At 38.6% G+C, this 21,938-nt stretch overlaps 1 protein-coding gene across 1 annotated transcript in view; it reads left to right on the top strand.

Annotated features, from left to right (window-relative positions):
• Positions 1-4,996: 4,996 nt before the first annotated feature.
• HOOK1 (hook microtubule tethering protein 1) overlaps positions 4,997-21,938 on the top strand; it is a 73,762-nt gene continuing 56,820 nt past the window's right edge. The window contains exons 1-3 of the mRNA XM_060084118.1: positions 4,997-5,059; positions 11,939-12,024; positions 18,657-18,729. Coding sequence (XP_059940101.1) covers positions 4,997-5,059; positions 11,939-12,024; positions 18,657-18,729 — 222 coding nt within the window. The remainder of the gene's footprint in view (positions 5,060-11,938; positions 12,025-18,656; positions 18,730-21,938) is intronic.

The raw sequence follows: 21,938 nt of genomic DNA on the forward strand, positions 1-21,938 counted from the left end.
TCCATCTCGGAGTCACTTCTTGCAATTTTTTCTTATAGTATAAATTTAAAATCCCGTGTATTGTAGATGTACATTCATCAGTGACAGAGATGACTTCACCCTTAATTTGAACTTGCACCTGGCTTGAACTTCTTCATTGAAACCCTAGAATAATCTCTTTTTGGGCAACCCAACAGGTTAGTAATAACATCACTTGTAAATACTGAACTAAACTGCATTAAAAAGCAGTATCATTAAGTGATATAAAATCACTTAAGTCTATAAAAGCCCCAGAAGCAAAATTCTCAGTGTCATGCACGGTCTCCAAATGAACATTAATTTCATAACAGGAGTGAGTTCCTGGCCAGGGTGAAGTATTCCCTTTTATACACAGTGGGAAGTAGTCCACATACTTGATCCCCTTTCTCCAGTTTCTTTCTCAATAGTCACCAGGGCTGAAAATACCTGTGGGGATGAAGTTTGTCCTAACCCCATTACCTAAAAGTTCAGATCTACTGAGTGCCCAAGTCAATTCTGTCCAAGATTGTCTCTTTATCAAAACCTAAAACTCACCCATGGTTAGTGTTTGGGATTGGTCTTGCTTCCCTAAACCCAGTACAGTATTTAACAGAGCTAGGTACTTGCACTGACTGTGATCACAGGCCTGAGAACTAGAAGCTGTTTTAAACTGTCAATTTTTGTCATCATCTCTCTTCCCTACCTAGGGCTTGTAAATCCCCTTTCCCAGGGCCTGGGCATTCTTATTCCAAAATATCTCCCAGATTCTGAAAACTGTTACAATCTAGAAATGTCTCCTGTTGCATTTAACTGACTGTGGATCTCGATGCTGATCGGATGTTGGATCTTCTGTGTGGGGGAATGCTTCAGAAATGGAGCTTTGCTGGCAAAGTCCACTGGATTGTCTGCTGCTGATATGGTGACTCTGCTAGAATGGCTGCTCTTTTTGAATGTCTAGTTCCATGCCTGTCCAGGCCAGGGTTTTCTTCTAGCTGGTGAACACCTTCAGCCATTCAGGGTATCTACATATCAGCAGAGAAAACCTTAGACTTCTCCATTTTTTCACTGCATGGCTTGTGCGTGCAAGACATAGATTTCCTCTTTACAAGAGAGCCTACTACAATTCTTTTTAAGGTACTTAATCAGGGATTTTCTCCTTTTATCATGTATCCATCCACTTAAAGTCCAATTCAGAGCTTAAAATCTCATCCTGACCTAGTCTTTTTCTTAAAATTTTTTTGGTTTATTTTAAGAAGGTAATATTAGTTCATTTTGTTAAAATAGGAAAATGAAAAAAAATAATCACAGTGAATAACCTCTACAAACATTTTAATATATCTTCTTTCAGTTTTTTTAATGAGTGCAAACACACACACACACACCTTAAGACATACATACAGTGTAAATAATAGTTAAAATAGATTGAGCAACTATTATGAGCTAGGAGTTCTGTTAGGCATTTTATATGCATTTGGTCTTCACAGCAACCATATGAGAAAATGTGGAGAGAATTGCTGTTTTTGTTTTTACCTGCAGGCATCCAACTCCCCTACTCCATCCACATGGGGCAACCACTCCATGATTTCAGCTTGGGTCTGCAGTCCTGGTGGGGCAGCCAGTCGAGGTCCTTTGTCCTCTTCTGGCAAAGGGTTGGACACATATCCCTGATAGACCCATCAGATGCCCTTCCTGCAACTTGAATCTTGAACAGAATGACTCTGAAAGACTTGCAACCATCTTATCATATTCATCTGGGCGGTGCTCTCCTGAAAAGACTTCTTATAATTTTTGCTACCTAGATCTGATGAGCTGCTCTGGGACCTGCCCTTTCCCATGCATAGTTCTTCAGATTTTCCTCTGAATCTGTGAGATTTTCTACACTTGCAATAACATTGTTTTCTTTATAGTTACCAGGTTTGATTTCACCCACTTACCACCAAAAAAATCCCTAAGCAATATACAAATGTACAGAAATATACAAGTATTATTCGAATTTACAGATGATAAGATCACTATAGAAATTTTCAAAATTATTGTAAAGTGCAAAGAAGGTAAAACTTACCAATTATTCCAAAACCTAGATATTATCATTATTACTATTCACATTTTTGTTTATTTCCTTTAGTCTCTCCTCTCTCTGTGTGTGTATATACATACATATATACACACACATGCGTACACAGATATGTGTCTATATATATACAGAGAGAGAGAGAGAGAGAGATCCATACTGTATGTACAGATTTGTATCATCACTTTTGTGTGTGTGTGTGTGGTACGCAGGCCTCTCAGTACTGTGGCCTCTCCCGTTGTGGAGCACAGGCTCCAGACGCGCAGGCTCAGCGGCCATGGCTCACGAGCCTAGCCGCTCCGTGGCATGTGGGATCTTCCTGGACCGGGGCACGAACTCGTGTCCCCTGCATCGGCAGGAGGACTCTCAACCACTGCACCACCAGGGAAACCCTTGTATCATCACTTTTTAATTTTAATATTATTTTGTAAGCATTTTCCTGAGTAATTAAACTTCTTTCAAAATATTTTAAGAGCTCCAATATATTTTATTGTATGGATATATCATAATGTAGTTAATCATTCTTCTTTCAGACATTTAATGGCTGTTTCTTTTTTTGCTTTGATAAATAACACTGCAATCAACAACTTTGTTGGCATCTGATTATTTTCTTAGAATAGATTCTGGAAGTAAAATTGACTTAAAGGCTTTGAACATTTTAAAGATTGTTGATATCTATTCTCAAAAACTTTTCAGAAAGATTGTGCCAATTTATAATTCCATGGCTAGAGCTTAAAAGTTAGTTTTATTCAATTCTCCAAATATGGATGCTGACTTTTAGGAATGAATGCCAAAAGTTGGAAAATAACAGCCTATATTGTATCAGGCATTTCTTTAATATGTTTTTTTCCCCTGGTATAACGTAATGCAAGCTAATTTTATAATTAAAAACTTAGAAAAATATTCTAAAATGCTTGTTCCAGTTGTATATGAAAATGTACTTTACTCTTTTCAACATTGTTTTGTGTTGTTTTATTTCAATGATTCATGCTTTGCACTTTCCTAACTTTTCATATTTGTTTGAAATATTTGTATTTCTTCTTCTCTGAATTCACAATCATGTCCTTCACATATTTGCCCATTAGATCTAGTATCATGAGGACAACTGGGCATCCTTCCCTGAGGATCTATTCTCTGCTTGTATAAAGCCCAGAAGGATAACTCAGTTGCCTCTCATTTACTCTTCTTACATACTTCAAGTAGCTTAATCACCTGTGGCTCTTAGTGGTAAGTGTTCTCATACACTTCTAAGCATATATGATTGCAGTAACTCATATTTGCAAAGGAGTTTTTAATTCATCAAAATCTTCCACATCCATTATCGTTTTTGCCTCTGTGAGGTATGCAGGGCAGCTTAGCGTCATTAGCATTATTTCAGGAATGTGGTGGTTGGGTTCCAGAGGAGAAAGCTGTCATCATTGCCAGTGAGGAGTAAAGTCAAGGCTCAGACAAGGTCTTCAATTCTTAGATCTTTTACTTTTCATTAAGTCATATTACTAATGTTGCTAGTGTCCCGAAGTATAAAATACTCCACACAGGGTAAGAAAGTTCTGGAATAATGTTAAGGGACTCAATAGCAAATGCATGTACTGTATTTTTAGAATGAGACTGATTTATATTGGGGGGCTTTTAATTGCAGTCATTCATCGGTTTTAAACTTTCAGTGTCTAAGTATAAAGATGCAGTAATATAAAGGATCCAGCTGCATTTTTACACAGAGCATGAATTGATGAGTTTATGAATGAGTGAAGTGATGTAAATCAACAGCAAGACTAACAATATGCCAGCCCATTTCAATAGCCTAAGCTATACATCAGTACCTTGGAGAGTTTCCAATTTTACACCTCCCCCTCCCCCATGAACATTCTCAGAAAAGACAAGTTTTCAACCGTTAAAGAAAAATAAGAAGCATTGTACATTGATATTTTCCATGATTTTGAAAAATAAAAGATTATTTCATTTTTCATTTTCCTACCTTTTGCCCCATTTAAAATAAAATTGCCCATGGTTTGTGATCTCATGAGAGCTTATTTGATTTAAGCAGCTTTATAGTATTTTTCCCCCATAGGAAACACATTTCTTTGCCTTATATGCAAATTAAAATATCGTTTTCTAATGAGAGCCTAGAAGAAAATCAACTCTCCCTATCTGGAGTGTTTTTTATTCACGGGTAGGATCTATTTCGGCAGACGTTGTGGAAGCAGTGTGGGTCTCCATAGCTGTAGCCAGGAGCTTGCCCTACCGGCGAGGAAGGAGGCCAGAAGATGCCCGAGCCAGCCCTGCGTACCCTTAGGCCCCCGCGGCCGCTTCTGCCCTTGGGGCTGTGCCTCAGCAACCCCCCACCACGCACGCGCACTTGCTGCCCCCCACCCTAGCTGCACCTGCCAGGTCATAAACCCCTTCCCACCCTCTCGCTCGCTCTCTAGGAGGCACAGTCTTGTCTCACTTTGATTGGTCGAAGCCCAAGAGGGCGCGTCCAATCAGCAATCCCTCCTGCTCAACCTATTCCCGCTCTTCCCGCCCCCTCCCCGCCCCACCCGTCCCCCTCCGGCACCTATCTTCTTTGTGACTGGTACGCGCCCAGGTCACTCAGTGCGGAGGGGAGAGGTGTGCCGGAGTGGGAAGGAGGGGTGGGAGGACGGCGGGGAGAGGAAGGGAGGGGAGGGGGCGGGGCTCAGGTGCCGAGCAGCGCGGCCGGGGCCAGACGGGGGAGGGGGCGAACTGCGGGGCGGGGCAGGGGCAGCGGCGAGGAGGGGGTTACGCCGGCGACGTCGGCAGCGCGAGGCTTCGCGCGTGAGCGGCGCGGGCGCTGGGCCTGGCTACCGAGCTTTCCTGTCGGGCGAGCAGGTCCTCAACACCGGCGCCTGGCGGAGCGCGGGGAGGAGGGAGGTTTTGGTGTCAGCGGTGTAGTTGACTGCAGTCCCGGCCATGGAAGAGACGCAGCCGCTTCCGCAGTCCGAGCTGCCACTGTGCGACAGCCTCATCATCTGGGTGAGTACGAGGGGGCGAGGGGTGCCGGGGGACCGCGGAGAGGTCTTGGGGGTGCCTGGTCACTGGCACCTCTCAGGTGAGCCTGCGGAGCAGCGGGGACCACCTGCGCCCCGGACTCCGCGCATTGCCCTCCGCGCCTCCAGTCGCCCTTGACCGCGAGAGTGCCACCTGCGGATCGCGGGGCAGGTGTGCGTCCGTAAGTGAGTGTGCGTTGTGTTTATGTCTTTGAGGGCGGGGGGAGGGTAAAGGGAGCTCTGGGGGGCGGGACGGAGGAGGCTCGTCTTACCGCCCTGATCGTGCTCCGAACAGCTGTGGCGGGAGCCAAGCGCCCATCCCTTAACTCCCCGCTCTCCCATTTTCTGCCCCTGCCCTGCGCCCAAGCCCTAGACTTTCTGGGCCACCGACACCCTTGCCTTCCGTCTGCTGAACAGCCTTCCCATAGTGACCTTTGTGCCACTTGGGAGTGAAGACCCCCGCTGAAACCTCCCTCCCACTGCAACCACCTTCCTCTACTTGGACACAGGCGACCAATAGGTGGTTTTAGTTCGTGGATCAGTGCTTCTCCCTGACCCCAGAACATCCATTTTTGTAGAAGCCGCTTAGAAGAGATGTTTCCACGTATTTCCTGCGTGGATCAGGAGATATGTTAGGGGTGGGGGCTCGTATTCCCCTTTTCTCACTGGTTCCCCTCCCCTTCCAATGGACAAGCATTTCCTTAAAGAAAAGAACTTGGCATTTTCGTTTGCACTTTATCCGCGTTTAGTATTTCTGTTAATTTGTTGGGTTTGGACGGGCAGGATCTGTTCCCACTATTCCCGCCAGCAAAACAATGTCTCTGTCACCTTTTGGAGGTGCTCAGCGATCCGAGAGAGCTGACATTCAGGTGTGGCTGCTAACCCACATTGGGCAAGGTTGATGCTCGATGGTCCACAGGGTGCTGTCAATGATGCTCATCCCTAAACCAGTCGTTTAGTTTTGTGTAGGGGACTGTGTGCAGAATGGAATGTAAACACTCTGGATTAGGAGGCGGTAATTCGTTGACGAGATTTCCTGTCTCTCTCTCAATGCATGTAATTCAAAAGAATGAGAAATTAGGGAAGGTTTCTGACAATGTGTGAAGTTTATTGGAAATAAACCGTAATGTATAGCAACCTTTACACTCTGGAGGTAAATAGCTTTTGCTTTAAGTAGAATGCAATATCTGGAGTTTCTGAGTTAAAAGCAATTAGCTAAGTGTTCATCTATATTTTCACTTAAAAGAAGTATTGGGATTTAGATGCCATGTTTAAGGCTGTCATGAAACAAGGCAACATTACTTCTAATGATGTGTTTTATTAAACAAGTGATTAATTAAAGGGTGTATCCTAATCTGTTGCATTGTTGCTCTAAACATCTGACTTACCTAGTAAACTTAGTCTTTATGATGTCATTGACTTATATGAGAGTTGGTGGTGAAGTATAGAATTTTCTTGAGTTGTATTTCAAAATTTAAAATATTTTGTGATTGTATCCATTGTTTTAATCGGTATTAATAAATAGTGAAGTTCCTACTTTGTATAAGACACTGAGGAAGAAAGATATCAAGAATAATCAAAGAATTTTCCATTTTAATTGATGTGGTAGGCAGAGCTGTGTATTTTTTTTTTTTTCTTTTTGCGGTATGCGGGCCTCTCACTGTTGTGGCCTCTCCCGTTGCGGAGCACAGGCTCCGGATGCGCAGGCCCAGCGGCCATGGCTCACGGGCCCAGCCGCTCCGCGGCATATGGGATCCTCCCAGACCGGGGCACGAACCCGTATCCCCTGCATCGGCAGGCGGACTCTTAACCACTGCGCCACCAGGGAGGCCCTGTATTTTTTATAATGGAAAGTAAAATTCCTTAAAAACTGTAAAAATATTATTCATTTATATTTAATTTTTTTTTTTTTTTCTGGCTGTGCCATGTGGCATGTTGAATCTTAGTTCCCCCGCACAAGGGATCGAACCCGTGCCCCCTGCATTGGGAGCACAGTCTTAAGCACTGGACTGCCAGGGAAGTCCCATGTAAAAATATTATTTATAATATAAGGAAAGATAAGGAATCATAAATGACAGAGTATAACTGGTTGTTTGCTTCTCCAGTTCTCTCTCAGGCTGCTGAAACACTATGGAGAAGATGGAATTAACGTGCAGACTGTTGCCTCTCAAATGCTGCTACAGCCAAATCCTCCTGTTCCCATACACTGCCCAGCTTCACGATTAAGAATAACCACACAGTTCCTCTCTTACTTCTCTTTGCAAACCTTTATCAGTACCCTGTTTGAGCCCCAAACCTTCTCCCCTTCAGGAAAACGACCTCCTCCTTATCTTTGGCTCTGGCTCTAGATCCACCTCTTTCACCTCTTCTAAAACTTTGCTCTGTCATTTATCCCCTTTCGGTATTTATTTTTTCCTTTCCATTAGCTCTTTCCTCTCCACATGTAAACTTGCTCGAATCTTCCCTCTCTTAAAAAGAAAAACAAAGAGCCATCACTCCCTATTAAAGCTACACTGTATTCCCCCCCTTCCTTCACAGTCATATTTCTTGCATTTTTAAGTACTCATCCTTTATACTTTTTGAGCTTTTATTTACTCCTCAGTCCATTGCACTTGAGCTCTTTTCTCTAAGGCCTTCACGTACTGGGATTGGCAAACTGGGAACTATTTTATTATCCTTATCGTAATTGATGGCTCCTTTGTGAACTTATCTTCTGCCTTAGTTTCTTAGGTTCCTGCCTCTAGGCTTTTCTTTACCTCTCTGGATGATTCCCAGTGAACTTTGCTGTTCGTCAGCTACTGCATAGTTGGTCTTACCTCACCTCCCCAACTTTCTGCAAACTGGCCTCATGCCACACTCCTCTGTGCCCACCATGCTGTGTTGACTTTCTGTTTCTTGAAGTTAAGCTCTTTTTTTTTTTTTTTTTTAAATGCACCAGGGCTTTTTAACTTCTCTTCCCTCTTCCTAAAATATCCTCCTCCTAGTTCTTCCAATGGCTGGCTGGCTTCTCACCATTCAGTTCTTGGGTCTCTTGTCATCTTTCAGAGACAGTCTGTGACAGTGAGTGACTTACCTGTCCCCTACTCCTATCCCATTGTAACCTGTTAACCCCTTTTTGTTGTGTCTGTAACACTTAACATTTTCTGAAGTCATCTCGTTTGCACTTTGGGGTCAGAGCTCTCGTCTGACCTGTTTTCTGCTTTATCCCCAGGAACAAAAACTGACTAGGATCTGCAGTACAACATTGAATCAAAGTGATGATAGTAAATATCCTTGTCTTGGTCCTGACATCAGAGACTAGTATTTCACCATTCGTTATTCACCACTAAGTATATAGGTTTTTGTAGATAGCTAGATAAATTTTTAACTATTTCATAGAGGATTGATGAATTTCAACAAGTAGAAATCAAGAGAAATGAGTTTTCCAGACACAGGGAAGAACTTCTAGCAGTAATGTAATAGTCTTCTTTGAGGATAGATTGAAAGAAGGTAATGGAAGACACCTTTGTCATGATATCCCTGGACTCTTAATGAATGTGCTCCCTGCCAAGCTAAGTAATGTTACGTGTTGAGGGGAAGTTGTAGGAGATATGAGATTAAAAAAACGTTATGATGGAGGTGAGAAGACAGCTTGTAGTAAACTGTTCTTTCAGTACTGGACATTGTTCTAGGACAATAGAACCATCCTTAACAGAAAGGTCATCAAGAAAAGTTGGTTAGGTGAAGAGATGCCTGTTTTGGCAGTTCTTTAAAAGTTATATTTTATGATTTGGAGCTCACCTTAAAATGATTAGTTCTTAGAAATGTTATACTGCTACTTAGCAAAAAATTCAGGGCTGAAGGATGAATTTGGGCATCATTTACATGGTAGAGAGAGTTTGAAGTACGTGTGTGAAGATAGATTTAATTCTGCCTTTTGGCTCTGTGACATTTGAAAATTTTAAATCTTTGGACTTTAATTTCTTCAATAAAATTAGAGTGCTAGACCAGGCTTTTCTTAATGGTTTACTTGGTTCTTTCATTCTTTGATTTCAACATGCTGGTGAGGGAAAAACTAATACCGAACATATGCCCAAATTACCAAAAAAAAAAAAAAAAAAGGTTGAATCATTTTTATGAAGTTCTTAAAACTCAGAGCAGTGATTCTCTTTCTGAAATGAGCAGCTGAAGGAAGAGAATTTGAGAATAATTTGAGAATAGGGTTGACCCAAAGTTGAGTTTTTGTTGGGTATCACTGGTGAAAACCCCTTTTCCTCCTTGATTTCTTTGACGTTTATATTGAAGCAGTTCAGGAACAGCATTTCCACATTTCTCATTGTTTGCTTTATTTAAAAATAAAGAAGAAAGTAAGATGCTATTTGCCAGAGCACTGTGTTTAGTGATGGAAGCCCTGTTTGTCCTTTTTGGGTCACTCACCAAAAGACTTTTGCATCTTCACCTCTATGAAGAGTAGTCTGAAAGGGTACGTTTTCTTTTGTCCCACTGCTTTGGCTTCACTCCCCTCACTGAGCTTTATAATTTATTCACACTTCTTGGTTATAAAGTCTTTCAATTTAGCCAAATGAATTGACGTTCTCTGTTATCTAATTTATTTTGCAACTAGTTTAGAGCTTCCAAGAAATACTTTTCATGGCTGTAAAAAGAAGAAATTGATCTTAATCTGGGCATGGTGGGCCATGAGGCACTCAGTGTATTTACTCCTTTTACATATATCTTTATTGTTTTGCCTAATATTCTGTGTCTCATGAAATTGTCTTTTTAAAATCACTAATCATATCCATCTTGTAGAAACTTAATGATGTAATGTGTAAGTAGGAAGGGTTGAGAAGTGGGAGCCACATTTTACCTGAATGTATATGATTATCTTCCTTTTAAAGATGCCCTAAACCCTGGGGTTTTTCTTCCTTGTACATCCACCCAACTGCAAAATCCTTCTTATTTTATAATTTAAATATTCCATGAATTCACGCTGTCCTGTTAGTCAGCATTACCCTAACTAATCTTAGCATTCCATGTTGTCATAAAGACCATTGCAGGAGCCTTCTAACTGAGCAAACATAAAGCTGCTCTCTCCCATTCTCTGTGTCACTCTTGCTACTATCCAAAACATACTAAAGATGTCTCTTCCTTGTTACTCTTTAGTGATTCTTCATCACCCAGAGCAATGGTTCTAAAGAACTGATGTGCATAAGAATCACTTGGGGATTTTCTGATTTAATTTGTCTGGAGATTCTGATACATGTTGTTCTTAGATGCCACACTTTGAGAAACCCTGACTCATAGCTAATGTGCTAACAGCTGTTGAGTTTGTACCATGTGCCAGGCACTGATCTAAATACACTGTGTTTGCTAATTTATTTCTCACAACCAACTTGTGAGGTAGAAACTATTCTACTGTTTCCCCATGATATAGATAATACTGTTAAGGATAATTCCAAGTTTCTTGCCATGACCCGGAGTTCTGACCCATGCCTGTTTTTTACCTCCTTGGTTGTCTCCCTTAACAACTGAACATGCAGAGAAATCCAGCAATACTGAACTGCATGTTACCTAAAAATACCATGTCTTTTCTTGTACTTGTGCTTTTATCATGTTGCTATTTCCTGAAGTTTCCTTCCCCTGGCCCTTTCTTTACTCAGGATCATCCACTGGAATCATCTCTAAGAAGTCTTTAATAAGTCTTTAATAAATAAGTCTTTAAGAAGTCTTTAATAAATACAAGCCCTAATTAGGTTAGTTGCCTCTTGTATATTTCGGAACATTTTGTGCATACCGCAGTCATGAGACTAGAAGTGACATCTTCTGCAAACGATTTGTGTCTTTTTCTCCTCTCCTTAACTCTGGACTGAAGCTACTTGAGAGTGGAAACCTGGTGTTTTTCCCTTGTAACTCCTTCCTATACTACAGTGCCCTATGTAGAGTAGAAGCTCAGTAAAGTATCTTTATCTTTGTGCTTTGAAAGTAACTGTGTCTAGATTTACGTAGTTTGTGTCATTCTTCCATTTTGTATTAGGATAATGGAGACAGATTTGTAGAATCTCAAAATACAACAACCACTAAAGGTGTATTATGGTGGTAAACTAAGGAATTATAATTGAATAGTAAAGGAGATGAATATGTGAGGGAATAGAGAATCATAGTATATTTAATTTAAGATATTTATGGATTGAGATTAGATTTCTAGAAAGTATATAATCCATTGAGCTCTGTTGCAATTTGCTTTAAAAAAAATCCTCTATCTTGTATTTGCTTATTAGGAAGAGTTGCCACTGTTTCACTTCTATTTTTAAAATGTACATGAATGTTTAACACACAGAGATTTGAAAAGTTAGTAGCATCTAAAGCCAAATTAGATAGATACAACTTGACGTGATGGGTGGGCCCTGGACTGTTCATGCTCTAAGGGTAACTGTTGGTAACAGGCAGAAGTCCTGCCTTATTTAGAGCTTATTGATTAACTAGGTCGTTTTAGACTTGACGTTTTTAGCTTTTGTTTTCCTACCAATTGATATGAGTGAAATTTTAACTTGCAGGTGTTAGGTTATCTTATTATGTTATTCTCCTAAAAATTGACAAAACACAGACTATTACTATCTTAAGAGTTCTACACCTGTTTTTCAGAAATTGAAGTACTTCATACATGACATCAATATGTTTGACTATTAGGTATGATAATGATTTTATGAAATGTTAAGTATTTATTCTTATAAAAATATAACAGTCGTAGAAACGTATTAGTATAATTTCATTTGTTTGGCAGGGCCTATTTAAACAAAACAGTTTTCTCTCTAGTGTTTATTCATATATATAAATTGAGGGGGGAGGGGAGTAAAGCAGTTAAGTAACTTGCTTTATGTCATTTTAGCTGCAGACATTCAATACTGCTGCACCTTGTCAGGATGTGAAACAGCTGACTAATGGAGTTGCCATGGCACAAGTTCTTCATCAAATGTAAGTAGTGTTCCACACTCTTCCTGAAATAATTGTAAACCCAATTTCAAGGAAAATTTAGACTTGTATTCTAAAGGTTATTGAAACTTTATCCTTTCCGGTGATGACAGGCATATGTTGCTAAGGCATTCTTGCATGTAAGGAACAAAAAATTTTACCACCTGATTATTTCTTGCTTGTTCATAGAGATATATCTTAATTAAATGAGCCATCAGGATTCTTATCTATTCAAGAGATGTTAATTTTAAACTTGTTCTGGTCATGTTCACAAGTTATAGCTACTGAGAAAGAAACAGGTGAAATGAGTGATATAATTTCTTATACTGTAATGTTTCCTTCAGTTATACTGTTGTCATCTTAAGATATCAATACATGGAGATTATTATTTTTGAGGTAATTGAAGCATGAAATACTGGATTTGGAAAAAACATTAAATTTAAAATCTATATTGAATTAATAATCATAATTGTATGAATCCACCAATAATGAAATGTTGTGTAAATGACATTTTAAGTCACAAATGCTGGGTACCTTAACCAGTAAAGTGATTCTGTTTGGGTTGGGCCCCTTTTATATAATTATACAATATCAAAATTTCCTAAATCCATTATTTCGTAATTTTTGCCAAACACTGTATAAGGGTTAGGGTTATAATATCTACAATATGAGTTGTACTCTTAATAGGACAAACAGGGCCTATTCTGTAGTCATAATTTTTTTAAATTAATTAATTAATTTATTTATTTATTTTGGCTGTGTTGGGTCTTCGTTGCTGTGCATGGGCTTTCTCTAGTTTCAGCAAGCGGGGGCCACTGTTCATTGCCGTGCGTGGGCTTCTCATTGTCATGGCTTATCTTGCTGCAGAGCATGGGCTCTAGGCACACGGGCTTAAATAGTTGTGGTGCACGGGATTTGTCGCTCCACGACATGTGGGATCTTCCCTGGCCAGGGCTTGAACCCGTATCCCCTGCACTGGCAGGTGGATTCTTAACCACTGTGCCACCTGGGAAGCCCTTTGGTCATAATTTATTAATTAATAGTCATACTGATTTTGTATTAGCTTACTTTCATGGTAATATATCTTCAATGAGACCAGACTCCTATTTCTGCTACATGGTTTTATATATCAGAAATTATTTATTTAATTATTGCCATCATTTTTTAAAGGTTTTTTATGATTGACATTGAAAAACTCTGTAGATGGATTAGAAAAAATTCTTTACCACTCTTAGAAAAACAAAACAATATCATAATCTTAGTTACTTGGAGCTTCAAAATGATCTAATTTGAATAGACAGATTTTATGTTTAACTCAAGATTAACACTTTAAAAGATAAATTTAGCATGTTAACTTTTTTTTTGGCAGTCATTCTAAAATATGCCTTACTCCCCTGCTTTCTGAAAAATGTTTCTTAATTATTTATTTATACCGTAATTGGTTTCAAAGTGATTTAATTGGTCAGAACTAAGAATTCTGAATATGGTCCTTTCTTGATGATTTGGGAAAGTCATCATTGTTTTTTGTCATTAGAATGTATGACCTGGCCTTTTCTCATTCTTGTGCGTGTTGGTGTAGATGCAGCTACGTTGTTTTGGTATAGGTGTAAGGCCAGTGAGCATTCACTCACTTCAATAGTGCCATCCAAAGATGTCATTTATATGTATTGAAGTGTCTTTAATAGCTCTACACCACAACACAGTAGATGAGACCTGTTTTTACTATTATATGGTGATACATATGGCTCTTTGACCTCCTGTATGCTAGCACTGTACCTGATGTTTAGAGTAGGGTCAGGTCAATTTTAGTTAAACTGTATCCTTTATCACCAACTCATTCTTACATAATGTGTTGGATTCTGTTGTTACTGCTGATCCTCTGTCTCTCTCTGATTTTTCTTTTTTTATTCTCTCTTTTGTCTCTTACTGTCTTCTGATAGCTTTTCTGCAGGAATAATAAAATAGCCAACCAATCAGAAAGCTCTCATTCTTCATAAAACAAATGACAGTGACCTAAAATTGGGCCTAAACCTCTTTTTTGTTTCATTTGTCTGTTTTTGCATGTACTTAGATGTCTACATCTCCTTGTCGTATAAGAGCCAATTTAAATTTATTTTTCTTTTTGAACCCCCTTCCTCTTCTGTAAGCTTTTCAGAAGTCTGGATCCAGACAGTGAAACTTATAGCATACATTTTCTCCTAGTTGGGTCAGTGTATAATATTCCTGCTAAAAAAAGCAAAGTTTACCTTATTTCTTTGAACACTTCAAAGCATTTTATATATGTTCCAATTTATTATGTATTGTGTTGATGGCTGTTGTGACTCACATCAAAGTTGTTACTGAAAATGAGAAGGAAAAATTTGCTTTTTAAGGAAGTAGCAAAATCTAATGAATAATTCTTTCATTAGTTACCTGAGGCAGGTATGCTTCTAAATAATAAAATCTTAAAAATCATTTCCCAGGGCTTCCCTGGTGGCGTAGTGGTTGAGAGTCCGCCTGCCAGTGCAGGGGACACAGGTTCGTGCCCCAGTCTGGGAAGATCCCACATGCCGCGGAGCGGCTAGGCCCATGAGCCATGGCTGCTGAGCCTGCGCGTCCGGAGCCTGTGCTCCACAACAGGAGAGGCCACAACAGTGAGAGGCCCGCGTACCGCAAAAAAAGAAAAAAAAAATCAATTCCCAAAGTATATGACTTAGACATGGTGAACCATGGAATTGTTGCTAGGATTCTACAGTTCTTTAATTGTTATCTTAAGTCTTAATACATAATATGTATCTCTTTTTTAAATGCAGAAACTGTTGTTATTTTAAAGACACATGGGGGAAAAATTATAACTACAACTGTATTCATTTCCCATGGTTTCCATAACAGTGCCACAGATTAGGTGACTTAAAACAACAAAAATTTGTTCTTTAAGAGTTCAGGAGGTTAGAAGTCCTATATCAAGGTATTGGCTGGACCGTGCTCCCTTCAAAACCTCTAGGTCAGGATCCTGCCTTGCTGCTTCTAGTCCCTGGTAGCCCCAGGCATCCCTTAGTTTGAGGCATCATAACTCCAATCTTTGTTTCCGTCTTCACACGGCTGTCTTCCCTCTGTGTCTCTTCTCCTCCTCTTAGAAGGACACCAGTCATAATGGATTAGGGTCCACCCTAATTTAGTGTGACCTCATCTTAACTTGATTACATCTGCAAAGACCCTATTTCCAAATAAGGTTACATTCACAGGTAGCGGGGATTAAGCCTTGAACATATCTTTTTTGGGGACATAATTCAACCCATAACAGCTATAAATAGTGCATGCTACTTTTTAGCTTTGTCACTTTAAGCACCAGATAATTTCTCTGCTTTTTTCTGTTGTCTTTGACTAGACATTTTTATGAGAGGGAGAAGAATGAGACAGAATGTAGAATATCCAGAGACCTCAAGTATCATGCACTTACTTGTTCATTCATTCATTCAGCAGATATTTGAGCATTTAAAATAATAAATCATGAAAGCCAACATATGAGTATTTACTAAATGTAAGACATGGTTCTATACCCTATACATATGGTATTTCATTTAATTTTTATTACTGTTTTGTGAGGTAGGCATTATTTTTATTCTCAGTTTATAGGTGAGGAGACAGAGGTTTATAAAGGTGAAATGACTTCAGTAAGTCAAATAATGAGTAAAATAGCACAGCCAAGATTTTTATCACTTTGGCCTGACTCAAGCCAGTGCCCTCAGTCAACTGTAATCATTTCAGCGTAGTATCTTGAACCCCTCCTGATAGATTTTTACTTTGGAGTCTTAATAAATGAGAGGCCAGATGTGCATGTCCAAAGTACAGATCACAATCTGATGTGTTAAGTGCACAAGGCCTTTTGATTATTTACGAAGAATGGTGTCAGGGTGTCCACTGAAGCAACATAGCTATGTTGTGTCTAGTAACCAGTAGGTGTTAATTACTACCTATATTTAGTTGGTAGAATTGTGAAGACTAATACGATGGGTGGAGTTAAAAAATAATCCTGTAGTGTTTCTTACTTAGTTTTATTAGAAAGCAGTTAGACCATATTTCACTTCCTTAGTCTTGCATTCCCTTCTTATTTGGTGTCTCTTAAGTTTCATTGAAGTTCTGGGAAATACTAAAAAAAAGGAGCTAATTATTGGGGCCAAGAGTCTAGTTAAAGCATGTAGATGTGGCAGTGCAAAAACGTAAAAGAAGGATATGTCCTGAATGTTCTGAGGTTGGATATAAAGTTTAATAGTGGGAAAGATAGGCTGCAATCATAATTGTTTGAGAAGGTTGGATTTGTTTATAAGAGAACAAGTGTTAGATTTCTTTGGAGAAGTTAGAAAGTATTTCTCAGTTAGGGTATTATGGACTGAATGTTTGTGTCCCTTTAAAATTCCTATGTTGAAGCCCAAATCCCCAGTTTAACTATATTGAAGATGGGGTCTATACAGAAGTAATTAAAGTTAAATGAGGTCATAAAAGTGGGGAGACATGATCCAGTAGGATTGAACTCCTTATAAGAAGCGAATTCAGAGAGCTCACTCTCTGTCTATAAACATACAAAAAAGAGGTCATGTGAGCACACAGCAAGATGGTAGCAACTAGAGATCTCAGAATGAAACCTACCTTACTAGCATCTTGATTTTGGACTTCCGGCCTCCAGAACTGTGAGGAATAAATTTCTGTTGTTTAAGCCATCTAGCGTGTGGTATTTTGCTGTAGCAGCCTGAGCACACTCTAAGACATAGGGCTAAAGCTGATTTGAGATGGGAAGGAAGACAAGTAGGAATGCAAGACAAAAGGAGGAAACACTAGAAGAGGTTATCTCTAGATCCATTTTCTAAAGGTAATTACAATGGAATTACAGAATTATAGAATCTTATATGAAGATTTTTTTTAGGGTCAGAAGACAAGTGTAGTAGGTAGTCAGGGTTCTCCAAAGAAATAGAACCGATAAGATATGTATATATATGCATGTGTATATGTACACACACACACACACACACACACACACGATGAGAGAGAAATTTTAAGAACTGGCTCACGTGATTGTGCAGGCTGGCAACTCCAAAACCCACAGACTAGGTAGACCAGCAGGCTGGAGATCTAGGGAGGAGTTGATGTTGCAGCTAGAGTCGACAGGCAGTCTACTGGCAGAATTTACTCTTTCTCAGGGGAGGTCAGTCATTTTCTTAAGGCCTTCAGCTGATTGGATGAGGCCCACCCACATTATGGAGGGTAATTAGCTTTACTCAGAGTCTACTGATTTACATGTTAATCTCATTTAAAATACATCTTCACTACAACATCCAAGCATGTTTGACCAAATATATGGGTACTGGGGCCCTGCCAAATTGACATATAAAATTAAGCATTGCAACTGGCATACCTCTTCAACTTAAACTGATGTTAAAAGAAAGTAAATTTACTTTGAGAGTTTTGACTCATTAACTAAATAAATTCAGTCTTTTCAGGTAAATACCTGGTTAGAAATATACCATTTATACACTTAGCCAAGTTATTTTGGTAATTATAGCCTTAGCATCTGAGAAAAGTCGAAAATAATTAACATTAATTTGCTCAAAAGAAAATGGTTACAAATTCCAAAGAATGAATTGAAAATGGTGAAGCCATTTCTGGTTACTGTAGTCAGAAGTGACATCTTCTGTTTTAGCACATCTGAGGCAGAATGATTGATGAAAAACTAGGCACTGTTTTCAGCTTTGCATCTTTAAATTCAGGATACCTCCTTGGAAATAACCTCTTTAATTTCTGCCCTCACTTTAGTTGGCTTATCTGTAAAGTAAAAATTTAGGTAAGACCTCTAAGACCTCTTCTAGTACTAATATTCTGTGATTTCTTGGTGTTCGTTTACTCTTTAAAGCATTTATCACATTCTCCTTTGAGTATAGTTATTTGTGCTCTTTACTTTCTCCCTTTATTAGCTATTTCTCTGAGAGTCAGGATAATAACTTATTCACCTTCATTTTACTCTTACTCAGAGTAAGCATCCAAGTATTTCTTTAGAATATAATCTATTAATGTAGTTCACTATTTATAATCAGGTGTTATTCTTCAAGGCCTTATTGAATACATAAAAATTTGATATAGCAATTCTTTGTCTTGGCCTTCAATGTCAATATCGGACTTAATACTAAACTTTGCCATGTACTAGTGTCACTTGGGGCAAATTATTGTCTTATTCTCAGTTCACTGAGGAGTAAGATTGGAAATAATGGATGCTTTGCCAAGTGACTATGATATTTAAGTGAAGTAATATGAAAAAACATCAAGCACAGTGCTTGATACATAGTAGACATGTTGAAATGTTTTCCTTTTTTTTCCCTTTAGGATTGGGACTTTTACATCTACCTACCAGGGTGCCTAGTATGAGATATTTAGTAAATGTTTGTTAAATTGAAGATGTTAATGTCTTAATTAATTTACTATGAGAAATTCCAAAAGAAACCCTTAGGAATAACAAAAAATTCAGCGGGTTCATTTTAAATAATATTTACTATTCTTATTAAGGACAGGCTTTAAGATGGAAAATAACTTTGAATCTGTTGATTAAATTTGGTATTTTTCATGTAATAAAAACATTTTAATGTTCAACATTTGTATTTTTGTTGTAGTGATGTAGCTTGGTTCAATGAATCTTGGTTAAGCCGAATTAAAGAGGATATCGGTGACAACTGGCGAATAAAGGTATGTAGAATGAATGCTAGAAGTACTTGATCCAAACAGTGGTCTGAAATTAGCACTAAGCTCAACTAAATCTTATTTTTTAAATTAACCGAAGGGTACATTTTGTTGTGTATAGTTTGAGTTTTGACACTTGTGTATGTTCTTATACCATCATAGTTAGATATAGAACGTTTCCATTAAGCAAAAACAGGCACGTATGCCCCTTCCCAGTTAATCCTCACTCTTGACTTGGTCCTGAGTGGCCATAGGTCTGCTTTCAGTCAGTATAGGTTTAATTTCTGGAGTTCCATATAAATGGAATCAGATATTATGAACTCTTTGGTATTCTTTTACCCATGTATTGTTTTTGAGACTCATCCATGTTGCCTGTATTAGTAGTTATTTCTTTTTTTTTGGCTGAGTAGTATTTCATTACAGATTTACCACAATTTGCTTAGCCATTCACCTGTTTGAATTGTTTCTGTTCTTTCTTCTCTAATATTGGTAATTTATGTCTTTTATATTTTCTTCCTTGATACATCTGGCTTGATGTTTTTCAATTAAAAAATTTTCTTTTGAAAAGAGCTAGCTTTTGTTTTCTGTTTTATTGATTTCCTTTCTCTTCTTTGTTATTTCCTTTCTTCTTTACATCTGCTCTCTTTTTTTGCTTCTTAAGTCATCAGCTTTAAGCACTTTTCCCTAGTAGTAAGCATTGCCTTAACCACATCCCACACATTTTAACATACTGTGTTCTTATTTTCATTTAGTTCAAAATATTTGGTAATTTCCCTTGTGATTTTTCTTTTGACCCCTGGGTAGATTAGAAGTAGGTATTTCAAATTCTAAATATTTGGGGATTTTCTACATATCTTTCTTTTATTTATTAATTTTGAATTTAATTCCATTTTGTTTTGAGAACATACTCTGAATTCTTTTACATTTACTAAGACTTATTTTATGACCTAATATATGGTCTGTCTTGGTGATTATTCCATGTGCACTTGAAAACAACATGTATTTTGCAGTCCTACAAATATGGATTATTACAGCTTTGTTGATAGTACTGTTTACTTCTTTTATATCTTTATTGATTTTCTGTCTGATTATTCTGTCAATTAAGGGGGGAGGAGTCCTCAGATCTCTAAGAATGATTGTGGATTTGTCAATTCCTCCTTTCAATTCTAATTTTTTAATCATGTAATTTGCATCTGTGTTATTTGGTTTATATACATTAATTTTTTATGTCTTCTTGTTGAATGAATCTACTTATCATTATAAAATGACTTATTTTTATCCCTGGTAATATTTCTTTTCTGGAAGTCTACTTTGTCTGATACTGACATACCACTCCCATTTTTTTAAGATTATTTTTGCCTATTATATCTTTTTCTCTTCTTTAGTCTCTCTGTGTTTTTATATTGAAAGTGATGTAGACACCTAATAGTTAGGTCTTGCTTTTTTATCCATTGACAATCTCTTTATTTTGTTCTTTTTTTTTTTTTTTTTTTCTTTTTTTTTTGCGGTATGTGGGCCTCTCACTGTTGTGGCCTCTCCCGTTGCGGAGCACAGGCTCCGGATGCGCAGGCCCAGCGGCCATGGCTCACGGGCCCAGCCGCTCCGCGGCATATGGGATCCTCCCAGACCGGGGCACGAACCCGTATCCCCTGCATCGGCAGGCGGACTCCCAACCACTTGCGCCACCAGGGAGGCCCTATTTTGTTCTTTTTTTAAAAAAATTATTTATTTTCTTATATTCCTCTTATTTAAATCCTTGAACATTTTTAAACTAACAGTTTTAACTTTTTTATCTTCTAATTCTTTCATCTCTCATTTTTAGGCTTGTTTCTATTGACTGAGTCTTCTCCTAATTATAGTTCACATACTCCTGCTTCTTCACATGTGTAGTAATTTTTTATTGGACACTAGACAGTGTGAATTTTATTATTGAGTGCTGGGTTTTTTATATTCCTTTAAAGAGTGTTGGACTTTGTTCTTACATTCAGTTAAGAGACTTGTGAATCAGTTTGATCTTTTCAAGGTTTGGGGGGATGGAAGGCAGATCTAGAGTTATTTTCTCCTCTAGGGCTAGATTAGACTTACTACTAAGCTGTGACCTATTTGGGGTTTTTAGTCAATGCTTGTCTGTATTAGCATAGTCATAATCTCTTCACCCTGACTGGTGGGAATTTCAGCAGTTTCTGGCCCTGTGCAATCTTCAAGGAATTGTTCAGTTTATAGTTCCCTAGATTGTTGTTTCCTCAGAAATTATTTTTGTTTAATCTCATTGAGTTTCACCCATGCACATGCAAATTAGTATTCAGCCAAAGAGTCAAAGGTACTACTATGGAGATTTCTTTCCAAAGCTCTCACCTCTTCATTTCATATACATATGTACCCATATCCCCTCCCTTTTGTGTCTCCCTCCCACCCTCCCTATCCCACCCCTCCAGGTGGTCACAAAGCACCGAGCTGATCTCCCTGTGCTATGCGGCTGCTTCCCACTATCTATCTACCTTACGTTTGGTAGTGTATATATGTCCATGCCGCTCTTTCGCTTTGTCACAGCTTACCCTTCCCCCTCCCCATATCCTCAAGACCATTCTCAAGTAGGTCTGTGTCTTTATTCCTGTCTTACCCCTATGTTCTTCATGACATTTTTTTTTCTTAAATTCCATATATATGTGTCAGCAAACAGTATTTGTCTTTCTCTTTCTGACTTACTTCACTCTGTATGACAGACTCTAGGTCCATCCACCTCATTACAAATAGCTCAATTTCATTTCTTTTTATGGCTGAGTAATATTCCATTGTATATATGTGCCACATCTTCTTTATCCATTCATCCGATGATGGACACTTAGGTTGTTTCCATCTCCGGGCTATTGTAAATAGGGCTGCTATGAACATTTTGGTACATGTCTCTTTTTGAATTATGGTTTTCTCAGGGTATATGCCCAGTAGTGGGATTGCTGGGTCATATGGTAGTTCTATTTGTAGTTTTTTAAGGAACCTCCATACCGTTCTCCATAGTGGCTGTACCAATTCACATTCCCACCAGCAGTGCAAGAGTGTTCCCTTTTTTCCACACCCTCTCCAGCATTTATTGTTTCTAGATTTTTTGATGATGGCCATTCTGACTGGTGTGAGATGATATCTCATTGTAGTTTTGATTTGCATTTCTCTAATGAGTAAAGACGTTGAGCATTCTTTCATGTGTTTGTTGGCAGTCT

Source organism: Mesoplodon densirostris, chromosome 2 (genome assembly GCF_025265405.1).
Source record: "Mesoplodon densirostris isolate mMesDen1 chromosome 2, mMesDen1 primary haplotype, whole genome shotgun sequence".
Lineage (NCBI taxonomy): Eukaryota > Metazoa > Chordata > Mammalia > Artiodactyla > Ziphiidae > Mesoplodon > Mesoplodon densirostris.